General features: G+C 46.6%; 1 protein-coding gene across 1 annotated transcript in view; it reads left to right on the top strand.

Annotated features, from left to right (window-relative positions):
- Positions 1–20,673, top strand: part of adamts18 (ADAM metallopeptidase with thrombospondin type 1 motif, 18) — a 301,723-nt gene that overhangs the window by 111,107 nt on the left and 169,943 nt on the right. The window contains exon 8 of the mRNA XM_072517824.1: positions 3,856–3,961. Coding sequence (XP_072373925.1) covers positions 3,856–3,961 — 106 coding nt within the window. The remainder of the gene's footprint in view (positions 1–3,855; positions 3,962–20,673) is intronic.

The following is a 20,673-nucleotide window of genomic DNA, read 5'->3' as shown; positions in this document are numbered from 1 at the left end:
CACTGTTTTTGAAGGTAACTGTGTCAAGAGTGCTCAATTCAAACACCGAAGGCTCAAAGGATTTTTATTAATTAATTCATGAGGCCAGCACCTTTTTGCGCATCCCAACTTGTTCTTGCAAAGATGCCGGTGCTTTGCCTTCTTGAATACAGCTGAGTGGTTTGCCGGACCATTTCGGAAGGCGACCACACTGCTATGGATCCTGAAGTCATGTGCAAGCCAGATCAGGCAAGGATGGACGGTTTCCTCCACGTGAGTGAACAAGATGAGTTTCTACAGCAATCTGACGGTGATCGGTAACTGCAGCTAACTTTATATTCCAGATTTATTTCATTGAATTTCAGTTCCCCTGCCACCATGGTGGGATTTGACCACACCGTCCAGAATCGCGGATGTGTTTTGAGTTCGCTGACCTCTGCCACGATGACCATACTGACTCTTGTAATTGACTACAGTTGTCCTGGGCGACTGGAGGTTGAGTGGGAAAGGACAGAATTAGTACCGCTGTAATGGAGTAGATTGTCAACAAATCAGCGGCTATGTTACTGAACGAACTATCCAGAGAACAGGAGTTCAGTTGGCAGTTTGCGGATTTGAGTTTAGTTTGAAAGAAGTATCTGGAATTAAAAGAATAGTATTGGTAAAATCCAACAGAGACGTTCCTCCCCCTTAGAATCTTCCACTTGATCTTCTACTTACCTCCCATTGCCAACGGGGTTTCCATTTGAACGCACCCAACACCGCCACGAAACCCGTGGTGGGGGTACACCATTGGCAGGACCGTAAGATCCCGCCACCGTGAACGGCTAGGAAAGCTGCCTTATGATACTATTGGATCATCATTAAAAACTCCAAAGAAGAACGACTGTCCTTCACGGAGAGAAAGCTGCTACCCTCCCCGTTTGGTCTACATGTGACTTAATCTCACACTGACGTGGACTAGCAAACCATTTGGCTGTCTGAAACTTAAGCTGCTCATGAAGGACGCTCCCCACCTTGTTCACAATTGTATATTAATAATTATATATTAATAATTAATTTATTATTTGCCAAGCATTAATAATATATTTTCAAAAAAGGTATAATCCCTCACAACTTAGATGTCCAAGTTGAGAATTTGGCCTCTATACCTAGCTGTACTTTTGACTATTTCCCTTAAATGTCCGTTACCAGGATTGAACACAGTATTGAGATTCTGCAGTGGGCCTTTCATGGAATTATAGAATCATAGAATTTACAGTGCAGAAGGAGGCCATTCGGCCCAGTGAGTCTGCAACGGCCCTTGGGAAGAGCACCCTACTCTAACCCACACCTCCACCCTATCCCCGGAACCCAGTAACCCCATCTAATCTTTTTGGATACTAAGGGCAATTTAGCATGGCCAATCCACCTAACCTGCACATCTTCGGACTGTGGGAGGAAACCGGAGCACCCGGAGGAAACCCACGCAGACACGGGGAGAACGTGCAGACTCCGCACAGACAGTGACCCAAGCCGGGTATCGAACCTGGGACCCTGGAGCTATGAAGCAACAGTGCTAACCACTGTGCTATTGTGCTGCCCATGAAATTTCAATGTGCCCCATGGAATCTCAAATTCCTGCTCCCTTTTGCGATGGACACGGGAGAAAGGAAGGGATGCCAGATGGCGAATAAAGCTGCACAAGGAATCTACTCTCATCTGGCTTGTCAGTTTGGCTGTAGCTTTGAATTTGAAATCGTGGTGGTGGCGTTAAGGTGGGGGGGGCTGCAATTGATGAGTCTAAAAGGTGCATGGTTAATGGTTTAGAAATTGGCCTGCAACTATTCTGGGGGACACAGGGGCGTGGTTAGTGCACCCTCCCCCTTCCCCTAGTCTAATGTCTGGCTCCAGGCCCTTCATAATTTGGAACGCAGGCCCCAGTTCAATGTTCCAGCTGAAACGTGAATAGCTCACCTGTCAATAGGACTAAGAGTATCTCAGACCAAAGATGTGCAGGTTAGGTGGGGTTATGGGTTACGGGGATGGGGCGAGCAATGTGTCTCGATAGGGTGCTCTTTCAAGAGGGTTTGTGCAGACTCAATGGGCCGAATGGCCGCCTTCTGCACGGTAGGAATGCTATGGTTCAGTACAGTGCAGACGGACTCGTGCTCTGTAAGAGAGTTTGGAAGGTGAGACATTAAACCTGTCAATGGGCTCTGAAAGAACAATGAGTTCTTCTCGTATCTTGGCCAACATTCCTCCCAACCAACGTCACCAAAAAACCAACAGATTCCCTGGGTAGATATCCTGTTTGTTGGTACTGATATTTAACAATGACTGTACTTCAAAAGCAACTTGCCATTATTAAGTGCTCTGGGGCCTTTACGGTAATTTAAATGCAAGTTTATTAATTCTTTACATCCTAGTTTATGAGACAATACATACAAATCTCACCCACTGCCGGGCAGTGAAACAGAAAAAACTTTCATTTTTATAGCAACTTTCATGTCTTTCGGCTGTTCCAAAGTGCTTCAAGGCCATTGAGGGAGGTTGTGAAATACAGTTGTAATGCAGGCGGTCCTGCTGGAGAATTTGTACATAGCTTGCTCTCACAAGCCACAGTAAGATAAACAACCAATTATTCGACTTTTAATAATGGGGCAGCACGGTAGCACAGTGGTTAGCACTGTTGCTTCACAGTGCCAGGGTCCCAGGTTCGATTCCCGGCTTGGGTCACTGTCTGTGCGGAGCCTGCATGTTCTCCCCGTGTCTGCGTGGGTTTCCTCCGGGTGCTCCGGTTTCCTCCCACAAGTCCCGAAAGGCATGCTGTTAGGTGAATTGGACATTCTGAATTCTCCCGCTGTGTATCGAACAAGTGGCAGAATATGGCGACGAGGGGCTTTTCACCGTAACTTCATTTTAATGTAAGCCTACTTGTGACAATAAAGATTATTATTATTATTATTATTATAATCTTGGCCAGGATAGCAGAAGAACTGCCTTGCTTCAAATAGTGCCACAGGATCTTTTACATTCACCTCAACTGTTCGGAAAGGCATTGGTTTAATGTCTCCCCTGAAAGACACTGCGAGGCTTTCTCCAGCCTCCCAGCCATGTGTTTATCGGCAGCGGGAGGCGGCGCGCCATTCGCTGGCTGCGGGATCCTCTGTTCCCACCACCGTCAGCGGGAATTCCCGTTGAAGCCACCGCACAACTCCCGGGAAACCCGTGGACGTGGGTGCACGGCTGGCGAGACCAGATACTCTCCCCCTGCCAGCGAACAGCCGGAGAACTGCAGCCAGTACTTCCGACAGTGCAGCTCTCTGTTAGCAATGCATTGAGCTGTTAGCATTGACTATCTCAAGTTCATGGTGGGGTTTGGCCTACAGCCTCGATAGGCGGCAGTGAGAGTGCAGCCAAATGAGGTTAATGGAAGATGCAATACAGAAAAGGAAAGATATAAAACACGAGGTAAAGTCGGGGACAGGAGTGAAAAAGAGGGCATCGATGTTATCTGGCCATGTCCGATAGCTTATACGATGTGCAGTGCCACTCCTGGCTATTTTTATATTTTCACCTGAATGAGAATTCTTGCCTGCGGTATCAGTCGGCCTCCAGCCTCAGCTGATGTGTTAGACCAGTGGAGGAAGCGATTCAGTGCAGTCATCATTGACGTTGCTGGGCAGAGCTGTATAGAACAGCAGGGTAGCTCACTGCAGGAAGAACGGGTGTGGAGAAGGGAGGGTGGAAAAAAACACTGCAGGACGGCTTCCACTCACCAGTTCAAGCACAATCCGGAGGTGTCGGAACCCAATCTGGATTGGAGGTGTGCGCAGTTTTGCCTGTGCCTGTTTGTTTCTGGGGGGGTTGCTGAAATTTGGATTTGTTTTGTAGGCTTTGCTCCGATAAGTGGCATGTGCAGCAAGTACCGCAGCTGTACCATCAATGAAGACACAGGCCTCGGCCTGGCTTTCACCATTGCTCACGAATCTGGACATAAGTAAGTGATCTTTGTTCTCCTTTTGATCCACTTTCCGGGCATCCGCTCCGATTTTGGTTAGCTGTGGCTGCACCAGCTCTTCAGCTCCTAATGGATGTTCTTCATGAGCAAATCCAAACAATGGATGCCAGCAGCCTCTTCAGCTTAGTCAGGCATCATGCCCTCGCATAATAACATGGCGAAGGTAGTTCTTGTTACTTTACCCTTGGTGGTAATATGTCGTGTTCTTTGTCTTTTGTTCCAGAATGATCAGTCGAGTTGATGTCAAAGAATCCACCAATCATTAGATTGAAATAAAACTAATTTATTGTATAACGATTAATTAAATGAAGTTCGCACATGCTGCTGAGCTACAGTTAATAATAAAGTAATATTGAACCTGTCTAGCAGTAATCAATAATCTAATAGTCACTTATAATACCCTCGTGTTAACTCTCTCTAATCTAATACTCTCCTCGTGCTGTTGTCAGGTTTTCTCCTTCACTAACTACCCAGCATTCCCTGAGGTCTGATTTATATACAGAGAAATGGTGGTGCCCTCTAGTGTTTGAATTACACAGAGATGTAATAATAAACCCTTCACTAGCTTGCCTATGTACATATCATTACAGTTCTATCGCAAAAGTCACAGGGTTGCCACTTGGGAGTGTTCAGGGTGGGGCCGGAGCCCTGGTTGATATAAACATACTAATTAGGTGTAGGAGTAGACCATTTGACCCCTCGAGTGTGGTCTGTCATTTGATAAGATCATGGCTCGTCATCTGATTGTGGCTTTTACCGTTCCTGTCTACCCCCTATCCCCTTGTCAGTCAGAAATCTGTCTAGCTTGGCCTTACAAATAGTCAATGAACAGGTCTCCACTGGTCTCTGGGGGGAAAAGTTCCGCAGGCCAACAACCCTCTGGGCGGGATTCTCTGTCCATTCACGGCTACGGGAATCTCCGGTGCCACTGCAGTGGATGGGAGATTTGGCTGAGTGGCAAATTCTCGGTCCTCGCTCGCCACAGTAGCAGGACAGACTCACGAAGGTGAATCCTGGCCCTTATTCTTTAACGTTGTCCTTAGTTATTGTCCCTCCCACAAGGGGAAACATCCTTTCAGCATCCACCTTGCTCAACCCCTCAGGACCTTCTGCGTTTCAAGAAGATCACCTCTCCATTCTCCTAACTTTCAATGAATACGGGTCCAACCTGTCCGACCTTTCCTCTTAAGATAACCACCCCCATCCCAGGAATCAGTTGTGTGAACCTTCTCTGCGCTGTTTCTAATGCAATTGTAGAATTTCTTAAATCAGGAGACCAAAACTGTACACAGTACTCCAGCTGTGGTCGCACCAATGCCCTGTACAAGTGAGCAAAGCATCCCTAATTTTATTCCCCTTGCTACAAATGCCAACATTCCATTTGCCTTCCCAATAACCCACTCTACCTGCAGGCTAACATTTTGTGACCCATGTACCAGATTGCACTGTACAATAGAGTTCTACAATCTCACTCCATTGAAATAATATGTTGCTTTGCTATTCTTCCTTCTAAAGTGGACAAGTTCACATTTTCCCACCTTATATTCCAGCTGCCAAATCCTTGCCAATTCGTTTAAATTATCTGCATTCCTTTGCAGACTCCTTATGTCATCTTCACAATTTACCCTGCTCCTTATATTTGTGTCCTCGCTAAATTTGGCAACCATACGTTCAGTCCCTTTATCCAAGACATTGATGTAGGCTGTAAATCGTTGAGGCTCCAACGCTGATCTCTACGGCATTCCACTCATCAGATCTAGCCAACCCGAAAATGACACATTTATCTCCACTCTGTGTTTCCTGTTAGCTAACCAATCCTCTATCTATGCTTATATGTTACCCGGTACACCATGAGGTCTTCTTTTGTGCAGTAACTGTTGATGTGGCACCTTGTTAAATGCCTTCTGGAATTGCACACACACCACATCTCCAGGTTCCCCTTTATCCACGTTGCTTGTTACTTCCTCAAAAACTCCAATACATTAGACAAGCATAATTTCCCATTCACAAAACCATGTTGACGCTGCCTAATGCATTAAGATTCTCTAAGTGCTCTTCTATCACCTCCTTAATCATAGATTCTAACATTTTCCCTATGTCAGATGGGCAGCTAACTGGCCTGTAGTTTCCTGCTTTCTGTCTCCTATTTTTCTTGAAGTGGGGAGTTACATTTACTCTTTTCCAATCTGATGGGACCTTTCCAGCATGTAGGGAAATTTGGAAAATTAAAACCGATGTGTCTGCTATCTCGGCAGCCTATTCTTTTCAGACCATTAGGACCTGGAGACTTGACAGCCTTTAGTTTCAATAATTTTCTCAGCACCCTTTCTCTGGCGATTGTAACTGTTTTGAACTTCTTGCTTAGTTTTACTTCTTGATTTACAACGATTGATGTGGTGTTATTTGTGGCTTATAGTGAAGACACACAAAATATCACTACACCCGCCATTTCCTTATTTCCTATTATTAGTTTCCCAATCCAGCTCTCTCGATGACCAATCTTAGTTATCTTTTCCTTATCTTTAGTTATCTTTAAGGGTGGTTCTGAGAAATTGGTTTTCAAGAGTTTTTTGAAGGTGGGACAGTGGCGATAGAAAAGAGTTACTTTATACTTACTTTGTATCAAGCTTTCCATTTTGCGCCCCCCCCAACGGCAGGTTTTCAGGCTGGGGGTGGTGGTGGGTGGGACGTGGCATTGACGGGACGCGATTCCCTCCGGGTTCCCGCCCACCCTGATCATGCAGCGATTTTACGCTGGGATGGTCAAGGCCTCAAACTGAAAGTCCCTCCTTGATCGAACTGAGGCGCTTAAGTGCTCAATTATTGGCCACTGAAAGGCCATTTCCCACCCAGCCTCAGGTTTTAAGCTGGAGGGAGGATTAAACTCATGAGGGAGAAGGCCGAAAATCAACAGAGTTAGATCCCAAGTGGGAAGAGGGCGATGCACTTACCTCTGAAGCCCTTTCTGAAGTCAGATGCCCCCTTCCCTCTCAAGTCCAGAAGCTTTTGGACCTCCCCCCACCCCCAACCCCAGCCTCTCCCCCTAATCATCCCCTTAACTGCCTTCCCTATCTTCCTCACCCTGGGACCCATTGATGTTACCTAGGCCTCCGGTGCCCGGACTTAGTCTCAGGCGTCTTGCAGCATTTCCTCTTCTGTGTACTGGCAGTTCCCGAAGTGAACTTCCTGAGTGAGGGACATAAGCAGCCTCTTAATGCTAATTCGGGTGTGAAATAGTTTAAATACATGAATAGGATGGGAATAGAGGGATACGGACCCCGGAAGTGTAGAAGATTTTAGTTTAGACGGGCAGCATGGTCGGCGCAGGCTTGGAGGGCCGAAGGGCCTGTTCCTGTGCTGTACTTTTCTTTGTTCTTTGTTCTTTGTTCCGGGAGTTGGCAGGGAAGCGAGACCCTGGAAAATTCAGGCCTTGGGTCCGACATTCAGGAATTGGTGATTGTTGGACCCCGACCCATGAGCCCCCTAAGGATCACCCCATCCTGATCGCCCAAGAGCCGTGTCGATGGAAGACAACATGGAAATTGGAATTGAAAGACCTGCCTTGTTGGTTTTGACTCGGTGCCAGGTGAAGTTGCTCATTGGGGAGGGGCGGGGGAGGAGAGGCAGGACGTTGTTGCGTAAACTAGTAACAGAAACACTGTTTTGGGCACAGAGACTGTTTGCAAAAGGAAAGTTGATCACATCAGTAGTCATTTATCTAACGGAAAAAGGGTTTGGAGTTTGAGAAATAATGATCTGGTCCTGGAAGCGACCCGAGGAAGCTGCTGTTTCCTCTTTTCCACTCATTAGAATTCATCTCACGTGGAGAGAATGTTGGGGATTTTTTTTTCACCTGAAAGTATCTGCCGTCCATAATCGTATTCTGCCTATGGCCCAGTGCTTCAGGGATGTGTTGTTGGTCACAGGGAGAGTAAAGTTCTTCCTGTTTGTTGGACTGCACATCAATCCTACAGATTCTGACCTTTTATTGGGCCTGTTGCCAAAAATCACACAGTCCTTTGAAGAGAAAAAGATCTGATGTATTTGCATTTGACAACCCCACCTCCACCCCTCAACCCCACCTGTCCCTGCCCCCCCACCCCCAGCAGGTGGCTCAGCAGGTTTAATTGCACAAGCAATCGAAAGATCACAGGATCAGCCCCTGGGCTGTGCTGTTAGCTGATACCAGCAAAGAGTCTTCCGTAACCAGCTCCGAGAAAGAAATAATGGGCTTCGGATATCCCAAACTGCTTTATATGACAGGCAGTTTATACACAATGTATATTTCAGTGTGATACTGAGCAAATAATCTGTTTTATTCATGTTTGTCGCAAAGGCTAAAAAGATCCTGATGGGACTTGTGTACAGGCCCCCTGGCAGTAGTCAGGATGTGGGGCAGAAAATAAATCAGATGACAGAAAAGGAATATAAGAAAGGCAATATCACAATAATCATGGGGGACTTCAATATGCAGGTGTACTGGGAAATTCAGGTTGGTAGTGGATCCCAAGAAAAGGAATTTGTGAATTCTAAGTGATGTTTTTTTGGAGCAGCTTGTGACAGAGCCTACTAGGGAACAGGCAATTCTGGATTTGGTGATGTGTAATGAGGCAGACTTGATTGGGGAATTTAAGGTGAAGGGAGCAGTGACCACAATATGATAGAATTTGCCCTACAGTTTGAAAGGGAGAAGCTGGAATCAGATGTAACGGTATTACAATTAAATAAAGGTAACTACAAAGACATGAGGGAGTTGCAGGCCAGAGTTGATTGGAAGGGGAGCCCAGCAGGGAAGACAGTGGAACAGTAATGGCAGGAGTTCTTGGGGCTTATTCGGAAGGCACAACAGAAATTCATCCCAAGGAGGAGGAAATATGCTAAGGGAAGGACGAGGCATCATGGTTGACGAGGGAAGTCAAGGACAGCATAAAAGCAAAAGAAAAAGCACACAAAGTGGCGAGTATTAGTGGATTGGGAAGCCTTTAAAAGTGAACAGAGGACGACTAAAAAAGCAATAAGGGGGGAGAAGATGAAATATGAGTGTAAGCTAGCTAGTAATATAAAAGAAGATAGCAATAGCTGGAGAACTAGTAATAGGAAACAAAGAAATGGCAGAGGAACTGAATAGTTACTTTGCATCAGTCTTCACGATGGAATACACCAGTGGGATGCCAGAGCTCCAGGAGAACCAGGGGGCAGAGATGAGTGCAGTGGCCATCACTAAGGAGAAGGTTCTGGGGAAACTGAAAGGTCTAAAGGCAGATAAATCACCTGGACCGGATGGACTACACCCCAGGGTTCTAAAGGAGATAGCTGAGGAGATTGTGGAGGCATTGGTGGTGATCTTTCAGGAATCACTGCAGGCAGAAAGGGTCCCAGAGGACTGGAAAATGGCTGATACAACACCACAGTTTAAGAAGGTAGGGAGACAGAAGACGGGAAATTATAAGCCGGTTAGCCTGGCTTCAGTCATTGGTAAGATTTTAGAGTCCATCATTAAAGATGAGATTGCGGAGTACTTGGAACGGCCTGGTCACATAGGACTGAGTCAGCACAGCTTTGTCAAAGAGAAGTCAAGTCTGACAAATCTGTTAAAGTTTTGAAAATCAGAAGCACAAAGGAACTTAGGAGTCCTAGTTCAAAATTCTCTTCGGGTTAATGTCCAAGTTCAGTTGGCAGTTAGGAAGGCAAATGCATATTGGCATTCATGTCGAGAAGGCTAGAATACAAGAGCAGGGATACACTTCTGAGGCTGTATAAGGCTCTGGTCAGAACCCATTTGGAGTATTGTGAGCTGTTTTGGGCCCCATATCTAAGGAAGGATGTGCTGGCCTTGGAAAGGTTTCAGAGGAGGTTCACAAGAATGGCCCCTGGAATGAAGAACTTGTCGTATGAGAAGCGGTTGAGGACTCTGGGTCTGTACTCGGAGTTTAGAAGGATGAGGGGGGATCTTATTGAAACTTACAGGATACTGTGAGGCCTGGATAGAGTGGACGTGGAGAGGATGTTTCCACTTGTAGGAAAAACTAGAAGCAGAGGACACAATCGCGGACGAAAGGGACAATCCCTTAAAACAGAAATGAGGAGAAATTTCTTCAGCCAGAGGGTGGTGAATCTGTGGAACTCTTTGCTGCAGAAGGCTGCGGAGCTCAAATCACTGAGTGTCCTTAAGACAGAGATAGTTAGGTTCTTGATTAATAAGGGGATCAGGGGTTATGGGAAGAAGGCAGGAGAATGGGAATGAGAATATTATCAGCCATCATTGAATGGCAAAGCAGACTTGATGGGCCGAATGGCCTAATTCTGCTCTGATGGTTAAAGAATGCATGTTGACCAGAACACTGGGAGAATTGCCTTTCTTTCCTGTCATGGGAGCATTTACATCCACTTGAAAGGCCAGAGGAGGCCTCGGTTTAATGCCTCATCTGAAAGACAGCGCCTCCACTGGTGCAGCCCTCCATCAGTACTGCACTGAAGTGCCAGCCTAGATTATGTGCTTAGATCCTGGAATGGGACTTCACCCAGCAGGCGTCTGACGTACACAGTCGGGGTTGGGCTGGTCTGTGAACCTTGTGACAGTTGTGGAGCTCGTAGCTGAGGCTCCTGTGGTGAACAATCATGTTGGAACTGTTGGAAGAAGCTCGGTGTAAAGATGGGCTGTGAGGAGGAGGCAGAGATGCTCCAGTGTGATTTGGACAAGTGAGTTATTGGGCAGATGCTTTGCAGATGCAGTATGATTTGGATAAATGTGACGTTATCCACTTTGGTAGCAAAAACAGCAAGGCCGATTTTTCTCTGAATGGCTTTAGGCTGAATAAGACCTGGGGGTCTTCATACACAATTCGCTGAAAGTAACCATGCAGATGCAGCAGCCGGTGAAGAAGGTCAATGTTATGCTGGCCTTCGTAGCAAGAGGATTTCGAGTACAGGAACAGGGACGTCTTGCTGCAATTATACAGGGCCTTAGTGAGACTACACCTGGAATATTGTGTGCACTTTTGATCTCCTTATCTGAGGAAGCATGTTCTTGCTGTAGAGGGAGTGCAGCAAAGGTTTACCAGACTGATTCCTGGGATGGCGGGACTGATGTATGAGGTGAGATTTAGTTGGTTGGGATTATATTCACTGGAGTTTAGAAGAATGAGGGGAATTTCATAACAGTGTAACAGGTCGAGACAAGGTAGATGCAGGATGGATGTTCCCAATGGCGGGGTAGGAGACGAGAAATCACCACTACATGGAGAGCAGGGTGAGGGGTTTGAGGCACGTAAGAAAGTGGAGCGGGGCAGACCATTCGGCCCATTGAAGCTGTGCTGTTCAATGCGATCATGGCTGATCTTCTACCACAACTTCCACTTCCCTGCCCACTTCCGATATCTCTTGATATTCTAAAAGATCAAAAATCTCTCCATCTTACTCTTGAACATAATTAGTTATGGATCTTGCACACCCTCTGGGGTGGAGAGGTTCAAAGGTTTGCAATCATGTGAATGGAGAAGTTTCTCCTCGTTCTGATCCTAAATCCTTATCCTGAGACTGTGTCGCCACATTCTGAATTTTCCAGCCTCTCCATGTCTGTGCAATATAAGTAGGGGGCATGTACTTCTTGTGCTATCATCCAGGTCATGATCCCTTGTGTATTGGTGTTTTCATAGAATTTACAGTGCAGCAGGAGGCCATTCGGCCCATCGAGTCTGCACCGGCCCTTGGAAAGAGCACCCTACCCAAGCCCACACATCCACCCTATCCCCGTATCCCAGAAACCCCACCCCACCTTTTTGGACAGTGAGGGACATTTAGGATGGCCTATCCACCTAACCTGCACATCTTTGGACTGTGGGAGGAAACCGGAGCACCCGGAGGAAACCCACGCACACACGGGGAGGACGTGCATACTCCGCACAGACAGTGGCCCAAGCCGGAAATCGAACCTGGGACCCTGGAGCTGTGAAGCAACTGTGCTAACCACCGTGCTGCGCTCAAGATGTACGGCACAGTTTTCTCCCACGATTTGCCCTATCATCACTTCACGGCTGGCGGTGTGATGCATGTGGCTGCCATGCTCCCTGGCCAGCTGCTGCTGATGAAGAAGACTGCTCACAGGAGGGGGAAGGTACTACACTGGAGTGTTGGCTAGGATTTGGGCTCAAGCTTCTGGGAGTGGGGCTTGAATGCACCGCTTTCTGGGCTCAGATGTCAGAGTGCTATTCAGTGGATCACAGCTTGACACCTTTAACATCGTAAGTGTGGTGGTGGGTGGGTGGGCATGGGTGGGTGGGTGGGGGGGGAGTGGGGGAGGGGGTCGATGTCACTGATGCACTGACTCCATTCTTCTGTTATCTCAGTACCAATTTGCATTACTGTAGTAAGTCCCACACTGCCAAGGCCTTGTACCCACTGCACACAATCACAACATGGTGCACCTCCCAGATTCCTGCAGGCTTTGGCTACATAGAAGCAGCAACAATGCCGCTCTTATGCCGCTGGCTTACAGTAAGTTTTTGAACACGTTAAACTACTGTTTAATTTGATGGGATTTCAGGAATGTTCTTGTATTTTCTGCAAAAAAAATGACGAACTTGAACATGTATTCTGATGAAACGGCCAGAGGGAAGGTTTGGGGAATTTCCAGAAAGTATCGTTCAAAATCAAGTGCAGGGTGATTAAGGAAAGCAAGCATGCATTCATTCAGAGAAAATCATCTTTAACTCGTTTGCTGGAGTTTTTTGAGGCGGTTACAGATAGGGTTGATAAGGACAATGCAGTTGATGCGATGTATGTGAGTTTTCAAAAGCTGTTTGATACAGTGCCACACAACAGACTTGTGAGCAAAATTCTAGCTCATGGGCACTTGGGCAGGACATTGGCAGAGTGACAGGAACTGAAAGGAATGATAAGTGGTTGCATTTCGGACCGGAGGAGGGTTTGTAGTGGAGTTTCCCAGTGGTCAGTGTTGGGACCTTTGCTGTCCCTAATTTATGTTAATAACCTAGACTGGTGTTCAGGGCATAATTTCAAAATGTGCGGCTGATCTCAAGATTGAAAGTATTATCAACTGTGTGAGGAAATCTTTGAACTTCAAAAGGTCGTGGACATCTTAGTGGATTGGGCAGGCAAGTGGCAGATGAAGTTCAATGGAGAAGTGTGAGGTGATTCCTTTTGGCAGGAAGGATTTGGAGAGACAGTGGCGGGAATTCTCTGGCCACTGCGATTCATTTTTCACGCTGGCAGCGCACCCCTGCCTGTGAGTTTCCCGGCAGCGGGGGGTGGCTTCAATAGGAAATCCCATTGGCAAGCAGTGGGAGCATAGAAACCCTCCATAGGCGAATAGCACGCCGCCGAGAAACATGCGGTATGGGGACTGGAGAATGCAGCCCGGTATAAAACAATGGGAGAAACTCCAAAGGAGGTGCAGGAACAGAGGGACCTCGGTGTATATGTACTTAAGTAATTGAAGATCGGGCAGGGTGACAGATAGGTTAATAAATTATATGGTACCTGAGGTTTTATTAACAGGGGCATTGAGTACTGGAGCAAGGAGGTCATGTTGAACTTGTATTGGACACCAGTTAGGCCACATCTGGCATTCAGTTCTGTCTGCCATATTTGAGGAAGGACGTGAAGGAATTGGAGAGAGTGCAGAGGAGATTCACAGGAATGATTCCAGGGATGACAAAATGTAGCTATGAGGATAAATTGGAGAGGTTGGGAGAGTTTTCCTTGGACAAAGAAAAAAAACGAGAAGAGTCTTTATAGAGGTTTTCAAAATCCTGAGGTGTGGAGACAGGGCAATTTAGTGAGAAACTGTCCCTGCTCAAGAGAACATCAAGAACTAGAGGCACAGATTCAAAATCATTGGCATAAGGAGGAAAAATTATGTGAGGATATTTTTTCCACCCATTGGGTGGGTGGAGTGTGGAATGAACTTCCTGCCGGTGATTGATCAAGGTAATCAAAAGGGAATTGGATCACTATCTGAAAAGACCAAACGTGTAGGTTGTGATGATGAGACAAGGGATTGGGACTTACATACATAGATACATAGAAGATAGGAGCAGGAGGAGGCATTGTGGCCCTTCGAGCCTGTTCCATGATTCATCACAATCATGGCTGATCATCGAACTCAATAGCCTAATCCTGCTTTCTCCCCATAATCATTGATCCCATTTGCCCCAAGTGCTATATCAGGTCGCCTCTTGAATATATTCAATGTTTTAGCATCAACTACTTCCTGTGGTAATGAATTCCACAGGCTCACCACTCTTTGGGTGAAGAAATTTCACCTCATCTCTGTCCGAAATGGTTTACCCTGAATCCTCAGACTGTGACCCCTGGTTCTGGACACACCCACCTTCGGGAACATCTTCCCTGCATCTACACTGTCCAATCCTGTTAGAATTTTATAAGTCTCTATGAGATCCCCCCTCATTCTTCTGAACTCCAGCGAGAACAATCCTAACCTAGTCAATCTCTCCTCATATCCCGCCATCCCTTGAATCAGTCTGATAAACCTTCGCTGCACTCCCTCGAGAGCAAGAACATCTTTCCTCAGAAAAGGAGGTCAAAACTGCACACAGCATTCTCGGTCGAATGCTCTTTCAGAGAGCCAGTATAGACTCGATGGGTCAAATGGGCCCCCTTCAGCACTAAAGATTTAGTGAAGCTGTGAAGACGAAGAGGGAATTATTTTACGCAGTGAGTAGCTTCAAAGTGGAGTTCACTGTTGGAGGAGGGTGGGAGCAGATTCAAAACAGAAACGGAGAAAGTCACTATTACAGAGCAAGGAGAGGGTGGGAGTGGGACTCAGTGGATAGCACAGCCACAATGGGCCAAATGGCCTCCTCCTGCATGGCATGACCCTGTGATTGCAACAGCAGCCGCAGCTGACACCAGCCGTTAAAGAGTTTACCGGCCCTCTCTTCGAACGCAACTTCCAACATCATGATCCCGTTTTAATTGCTGCCAGTTGGGTTTTGTGTGCAAGCTCACTTCAACAGCCATCTAAAGCCGGCTGCCTTCACCGCCACTCCCCTGTCCTCACTCACGGAGCGCTGAGGTTTGCTTCATCCCCTCCTCGAATCACATGGAAAGAGTTAACCCCTTTGAAATTATTATTATTTTTTTCAACACTTACTGTTCCTCCCATGGAAACATTCTGTGTGAAGTTATTCAGTAACAGACGGGGCCCTAATTCTGATCGACATCTTGGGTTTGCTTTGATGATCCATCCCGTGAAAAGGTCACAGTCTTTATGAGCTGTTGGCAAGACGGTATTTGTACACACAGTGCGGTGTAGCACGCCAGGAGGTGGTGGGGAGTGGCTTCTGCATGAGTCCGGATTTAATTTACTGCAGGAGTGTTAGGGGAACGCCAACTGAGCTATCTGCACTGAATTAAAGTGAAACACAGAGTCCCAGGACATGATTCTCAGCTGTACGAGAATTTTGTGTGTGTGTGGGGGTGGGGGGGGGATATTCTTCCAATCTGCCCATTCTGAAGTGAAGTGATGCCTGAAAATTCCCTGAGGAAGCCATTTAGTGAAAATGCACCATCCCGAAAGCCGGCTCCCGATCAAAGCGTCACCTCGCCTTTTAAAATCAATCTTTCTGATGGATTGGGTAAGTGTGTTGCCCCCTTGCCGGCCCAAGTGGATAATGACACTGACCGGTGTTAGTGTGAAGGCCTACAGTAGAAATCTTCATTTATACAGAGTCTTTCATGTGCTAATGTCATCCAAGCCTGTAGCGAATGGCAGCAAGGTGACATTAGCCATCATGAACGGTACTTGGTCACAGCGAGGTTTAAGAAATATCTTTGAGGAGGAGACAGGATCCACAATTCCTGTCGACACTTTCTGGACTTTGCATCCGTCCAGTCCCTCAACTCTCTGTTCCCATGAAAGATAATCTCCCCCTTACGAAGCCTATAGCAGCACAGTATCATAGTGGTTCGCACTATGGCTTCACAGCGCCAGGCTCCCAGGTTCGATTCCCGCCTTGGGTCACTGTCTGTGCGAAGTCTGCACGTTCTCCCCGTGTCTGCGTGGGTTTCCTCCGGGTGCTCCGGTTTCCTCCCACAAGTCCCGAAAGACGTGCTATCAGGTAATTTGGACATTCTGAGTTCTCCCTCCGTGTACCCGAACAGGCGCCGGAATGTGGCGACTAAGGGCTTTTCACAGTAACTTCATTGCAGTGTTAATGTAAGCCTACTTGTGGCAATAAAGATTATTAAAATTATATCATTGACTAAACCTTCGATCATCGCTCCCCTCTTCCTCATAAATCTCACAAGAATCTTGGGACGTTTTCTGTATTGGAAGATGCAATATAAATGCCCGCTGGTGGTTTAACTAAGTTGGCTGCTTTATTTAATAGGGGTGCTCAAAATCATAAGTGGCTTTGGTGGAGTAAATCATCTGTTGCCAGAGGACACAAGTTTAAATCAGTCCCAAGGAACCGGAGGCGAGATGAGCAGAAATGACAGCCGTTCGCTATACTTTGGAATGCAGTTGACGCTGGTGAAAATCAGTTTAATCAGACTGAAAGAGCCAGCAGAGGAATGATGAGCCAAATGGCCTCTTTCTGTGGGGTATCATACTCCGATTTTAGAATCATAGAATCTCTACCGTGCAGAAGGAGGCCATTCGGCCCATCGAGTCTGCATCGACCTTCTGAACGAGCACCCTACCTGGGCCTACTCCTCTGCAACCCTGTAACCCCACCTAACCTGCACATCCCTGGACACTAAGGGGACAATTTAGCATGGCCAATCCACCTAATCTGCACATCTTGGACTGTGGGAGGAAATGGGGCACCCAGAGGAAACCCTCGCAGACACGGGGAGGAAGTGCAAACTCCACACAGGCAGTCACCCGAGACTGTAATTGAACTTGGGTCCCTGGTGCTGTGAAGAAGCAGTGCTAATCACTGTGCCATTGTGCTGCTCTTTTGGGGCAAGGCACGGCCTTCTTGGCTTGTTCAATATCCGTTTACTATCGATCAAAAGTGAGCATGTGCACATGTCCACTGAGAGCAAGGTTGCCCTTGAGTATCCTTCCACCTACACATTTATCTACAGACTATTCACAGTCACACCTGAGTTGTTCCTGGTCCGATTGATGCCCTTACCTCTATGTGCACTTCCCTACACAAGTCACTTGAAGGTAATCAGGAGGAGAAACCTCCAAAGCTTCTTGAGCTCAGTTGATGCTAACTCAGCATTGACCTTCCTGTTCCATGAGACTTTCCACATTGTCTTTAGCACTGTCCATCAAACCATAAGAAAATGAGCAGATAGGCAAAGACTGGTCCACCAAGCTACGCTTATGATGCTGGAGCATCACAACTGGATGCTTGCTGCACTCCTCCAGCCACGTAAACTCTTGGCAGAGGCAGAAGAAAACAACATCAATTGGGGGGAAAAAAGTAATCCAGGAAAATTTCTATCTGACCTTCCTCTGGTGATTGAGAGCATTCCAGAAGATTGCAACTTTCATGGACCAGAAAAGTCTCCTCCATTGTTTTTGTTTTGGTTTCATGATTGGGCAGCACTTATTGAACAATCCTGAGTGCGTGACTAGCTACAAGAGTAGTCAATTTAAGATAATTAGTTAAACTCGTAGTGTGGCTCATTTGCTTTTGTTTAGGGGTGATATATATTCACACGCAGGGACCCCATTCACTGCAAACAAAAGGGATATGTTCAAGCCTTGCGCCCTTCAATTATCAAGGAGCTTGGAGCTATAGTTCCCTTCTGCTTTATAAGACCATAAGACATAGGAGTGGAAGTAAGGCCATTCAGCCCATCGAGTCCATTCAATCATGGCTGATTTCAACTCCATTTACCCGCTCTCTCTCCATAGCCCTTAATTCCTCGAGAAATCAAGAATTTATCAACTTCTGTCTTAAAGACACTCAACGTCCCGGCCTCCACCGCCCTCTGTGGCAATGAATTCCACAGACCCACCACTCTCTGGCTGAAGAAATTTCTCCTCATCTCTGTTCTAAAGTGACTCCCTTTTATTCTAAGGCTGTGCCCCCGGGTCCTAGTCTCCCCTGCTAATGGAAACAACTTCTCTATGTCCACCCTATCTAAGCCATTCATTATCTTGTAAGTTTCTATTAGATCTCCCCTCAACCTCCTAAACTCCAATGAATATAATCCCAGGATCCTCAGACGTTCATCGTATATTAGGCCTACCATTCCTGGGATCATCCGTGTGAATCTCCGCTGGACCCGCTCCAGTGCCAGTATGTCCTTCCTGAGGTGTGGGGCCCAAAATTGCTCACAGTATTCTAAATGGGGCCTAACTAATGCTTTATAAAGCTTCAGAAGTACATCCCTGCTTTTATATTCCAAGCCTCTTGAGATAAATGACAACATTGCATTTGCTTTCTTAATTACGGATTCAACCTGCAAGTTTACCTTTAGAGAATCCTGGACTCGGACTCCCAAGTCCCTTTGCACTTCAGCATTATGAATTTTGTCACCGTTTAGAAAATAGTCCATGTCTCTATTCTTTTTTCCAAAGTGCAAGACCTCGCACTTGCCCACGTTGAATTTCATCAGCCATTTCTTGGACCGCTCTCCTAAACAGTCTAAATCTTTCTGCAGCCTCCCCACCTCCTCCATACTACCTGCCCCTCCACCTATCTTTGTATCATCGGCAAACTTAGCCAGAATGCCCCCAGTCCCGTCATCTAGATCGTTAATATATAAAGAGAATAGCTGTGGCCCCAGCACTGAACCCTGCGGGACACCACTCGTCACCGGTTGCCATTCCGAAAAATAACCTTTTATCCCAACTCTCTGCCTTCTGCCTGACAGCCAACCGTCAAGCCATGTTAGTACCTTGCCTCGAATACCATGGGCCCTTATTTTATCAGCAGTCTCCCGTGAGGCACCTTATCAAAGGCCTTTTGGAAGTCAAGATAGATAACATCCATTGGCTCTCCTTGGTCTAACCTATTTGTTATCTCTTTAAAAAAAATAAATTTAGAGTACCCAATTCATTTTTTTAAGGGGCCAATCCACCTACCCTGCACATCTTTGGGTTGTGGGGGCGAAACCCACGCAAGCACGTGGAGAATGTGCAAACTCCACACGGACAATGACCAAGAGCCGGGATCGAACCTGGGACCTCGGCGCCGTGAGGCTGCAGTGATATCCACTGCGCCACCGTGTTGCCCTACCCCTCTGCTTTTAACATGGCAACACATCGGCCAATCAGAGTCGACTTGCCAACCAATCAGCAGCCTTTTCCCCTTGTAGTATAAATTGTTGGGATGTTTGAAATCTGGCATTCTTGCATTTGTCCTGGTCAGTGCCAGATGAAAAGATTCAGCAGCATTTCTCTCGCCTCAGCAATATTCAAGTCCTTTGTCTCTGTTGTGTCGGGGTGCAGCAAACCAGCAGAACAGCCTTTGGGCTGTTCACTGCTGCTCTCCGCGATGCTGTGTTTAGGGATCCTAACATTGCGCACAGCCACGTTGCTAACCACCTCAAAGGGACCTTCCCATGGAGCAATGTCCCAACAAGCTCTTCAGAGGTGAATGAGCGACGGGTTGGCAGGTGCGGTTGCTGCAAGCAAAATTTTTTCTAAAACAATTTAAATTTCCCTAACCTGCCTGGCAGCTTGTGACTATCCATAGCTGCTCTCCTTGTTTTTATATATTTATTAAATATATATATATATATAATAACAAAGATTTAAAACAAGCCTGTTCAGGCTCGAGCCAAGAAGACATCAATGTGTCAAGTCAGCATTGCCTCTCAAGTGTGCGCTGCTTTAAGTCTGTCAGCTGCTGAGGAGAGGAGGGTGGGTGTGGGGAATGTGGCAGTGGGGGGAAAACACCACGTTATATATTTATTATAGTCTGGAAATCAAACGAAAGGACGCAAGTGTCACTCAAGCTAAAGCTGGTTTCCTGCAGACAATGATGCTTTAATTATGATGTTTTATTGCCGGGTAGAACTTCTAAGATCAGAGCCAAGCAATTTATTGAAGAGCAGAACACCCTTCTTTCACCCAAATAATGTCACTTTGTTCTTTGTCTCGTTGGCCGCGATGAAGGACTTGCCATTTAAAAGTAAAATGATTATTATTGTTGCTACCGTTTCATGCCGCAGCAACAGAAGCTGATAAACTGGAGGGTGTATCCTGCCTGCCACTGAAGTATGAACAGGGCTTGAGTACAGAGTGGAAGTTAAATGTACGGAGCAGCTGTGCATTACTCAGAACTTCACAGCTACAGTTCAACACTTGAAACTGCAGCAATGCATCAGCAGCAGCCCTTTTCTCCAGCTCTGGAATGCCTCTTCTGAATCCTCGGGTGGATGAAAGAAAGTACCTATGGCATAATTTTGGAGAAGAGGAGTGGAGTTCTCCCCAGTGCCCTGACCGATATTTATCCCTCGACCAACATCACTGAAACTAGCCCTTGTCACATGAGTGTCTGTGGGAGATGGCTGTGCTCAAATAGGCTGCCGTATTTCCTACATAACAACAGAGCCTACCCTTGAAAAGTACATCGATACCTGGGGAGTGCGGTGGGGTGTCCTGCAGTTGTGAATAGTGCAGTGGAAATGCGAGTTCTTTCTTCGCCTGTGTCCTCATGTGACTGAGAGAAACATTGTTGTCAGCTCCGAAATTCCACAAGGTTCAAGATATGCCCAAAAAAACATAAGTATGC

The sequence above is a fragment of the Scyliorhinus torazame genome, chromosome 10 (assembly GCF_047496885.1).
Source record: "Scyliorhinus torazame isolate Kashiwa2021f chromosome 10, sScyTor2.1, whole genome shotgun sequence".
In the NCBI taxonomy this organism is placed as follows: domain Eukaryota; kingdom Metazoa; phylum Chordata; class Chondrichthyes; order Carcharhiniformes; family Scyliorhinidae; genus Scyliorhinus; species Scyliorhinus torazame.
This window is presented reverse-complemented; position numbering and strand designations above follow the sequence as displayed.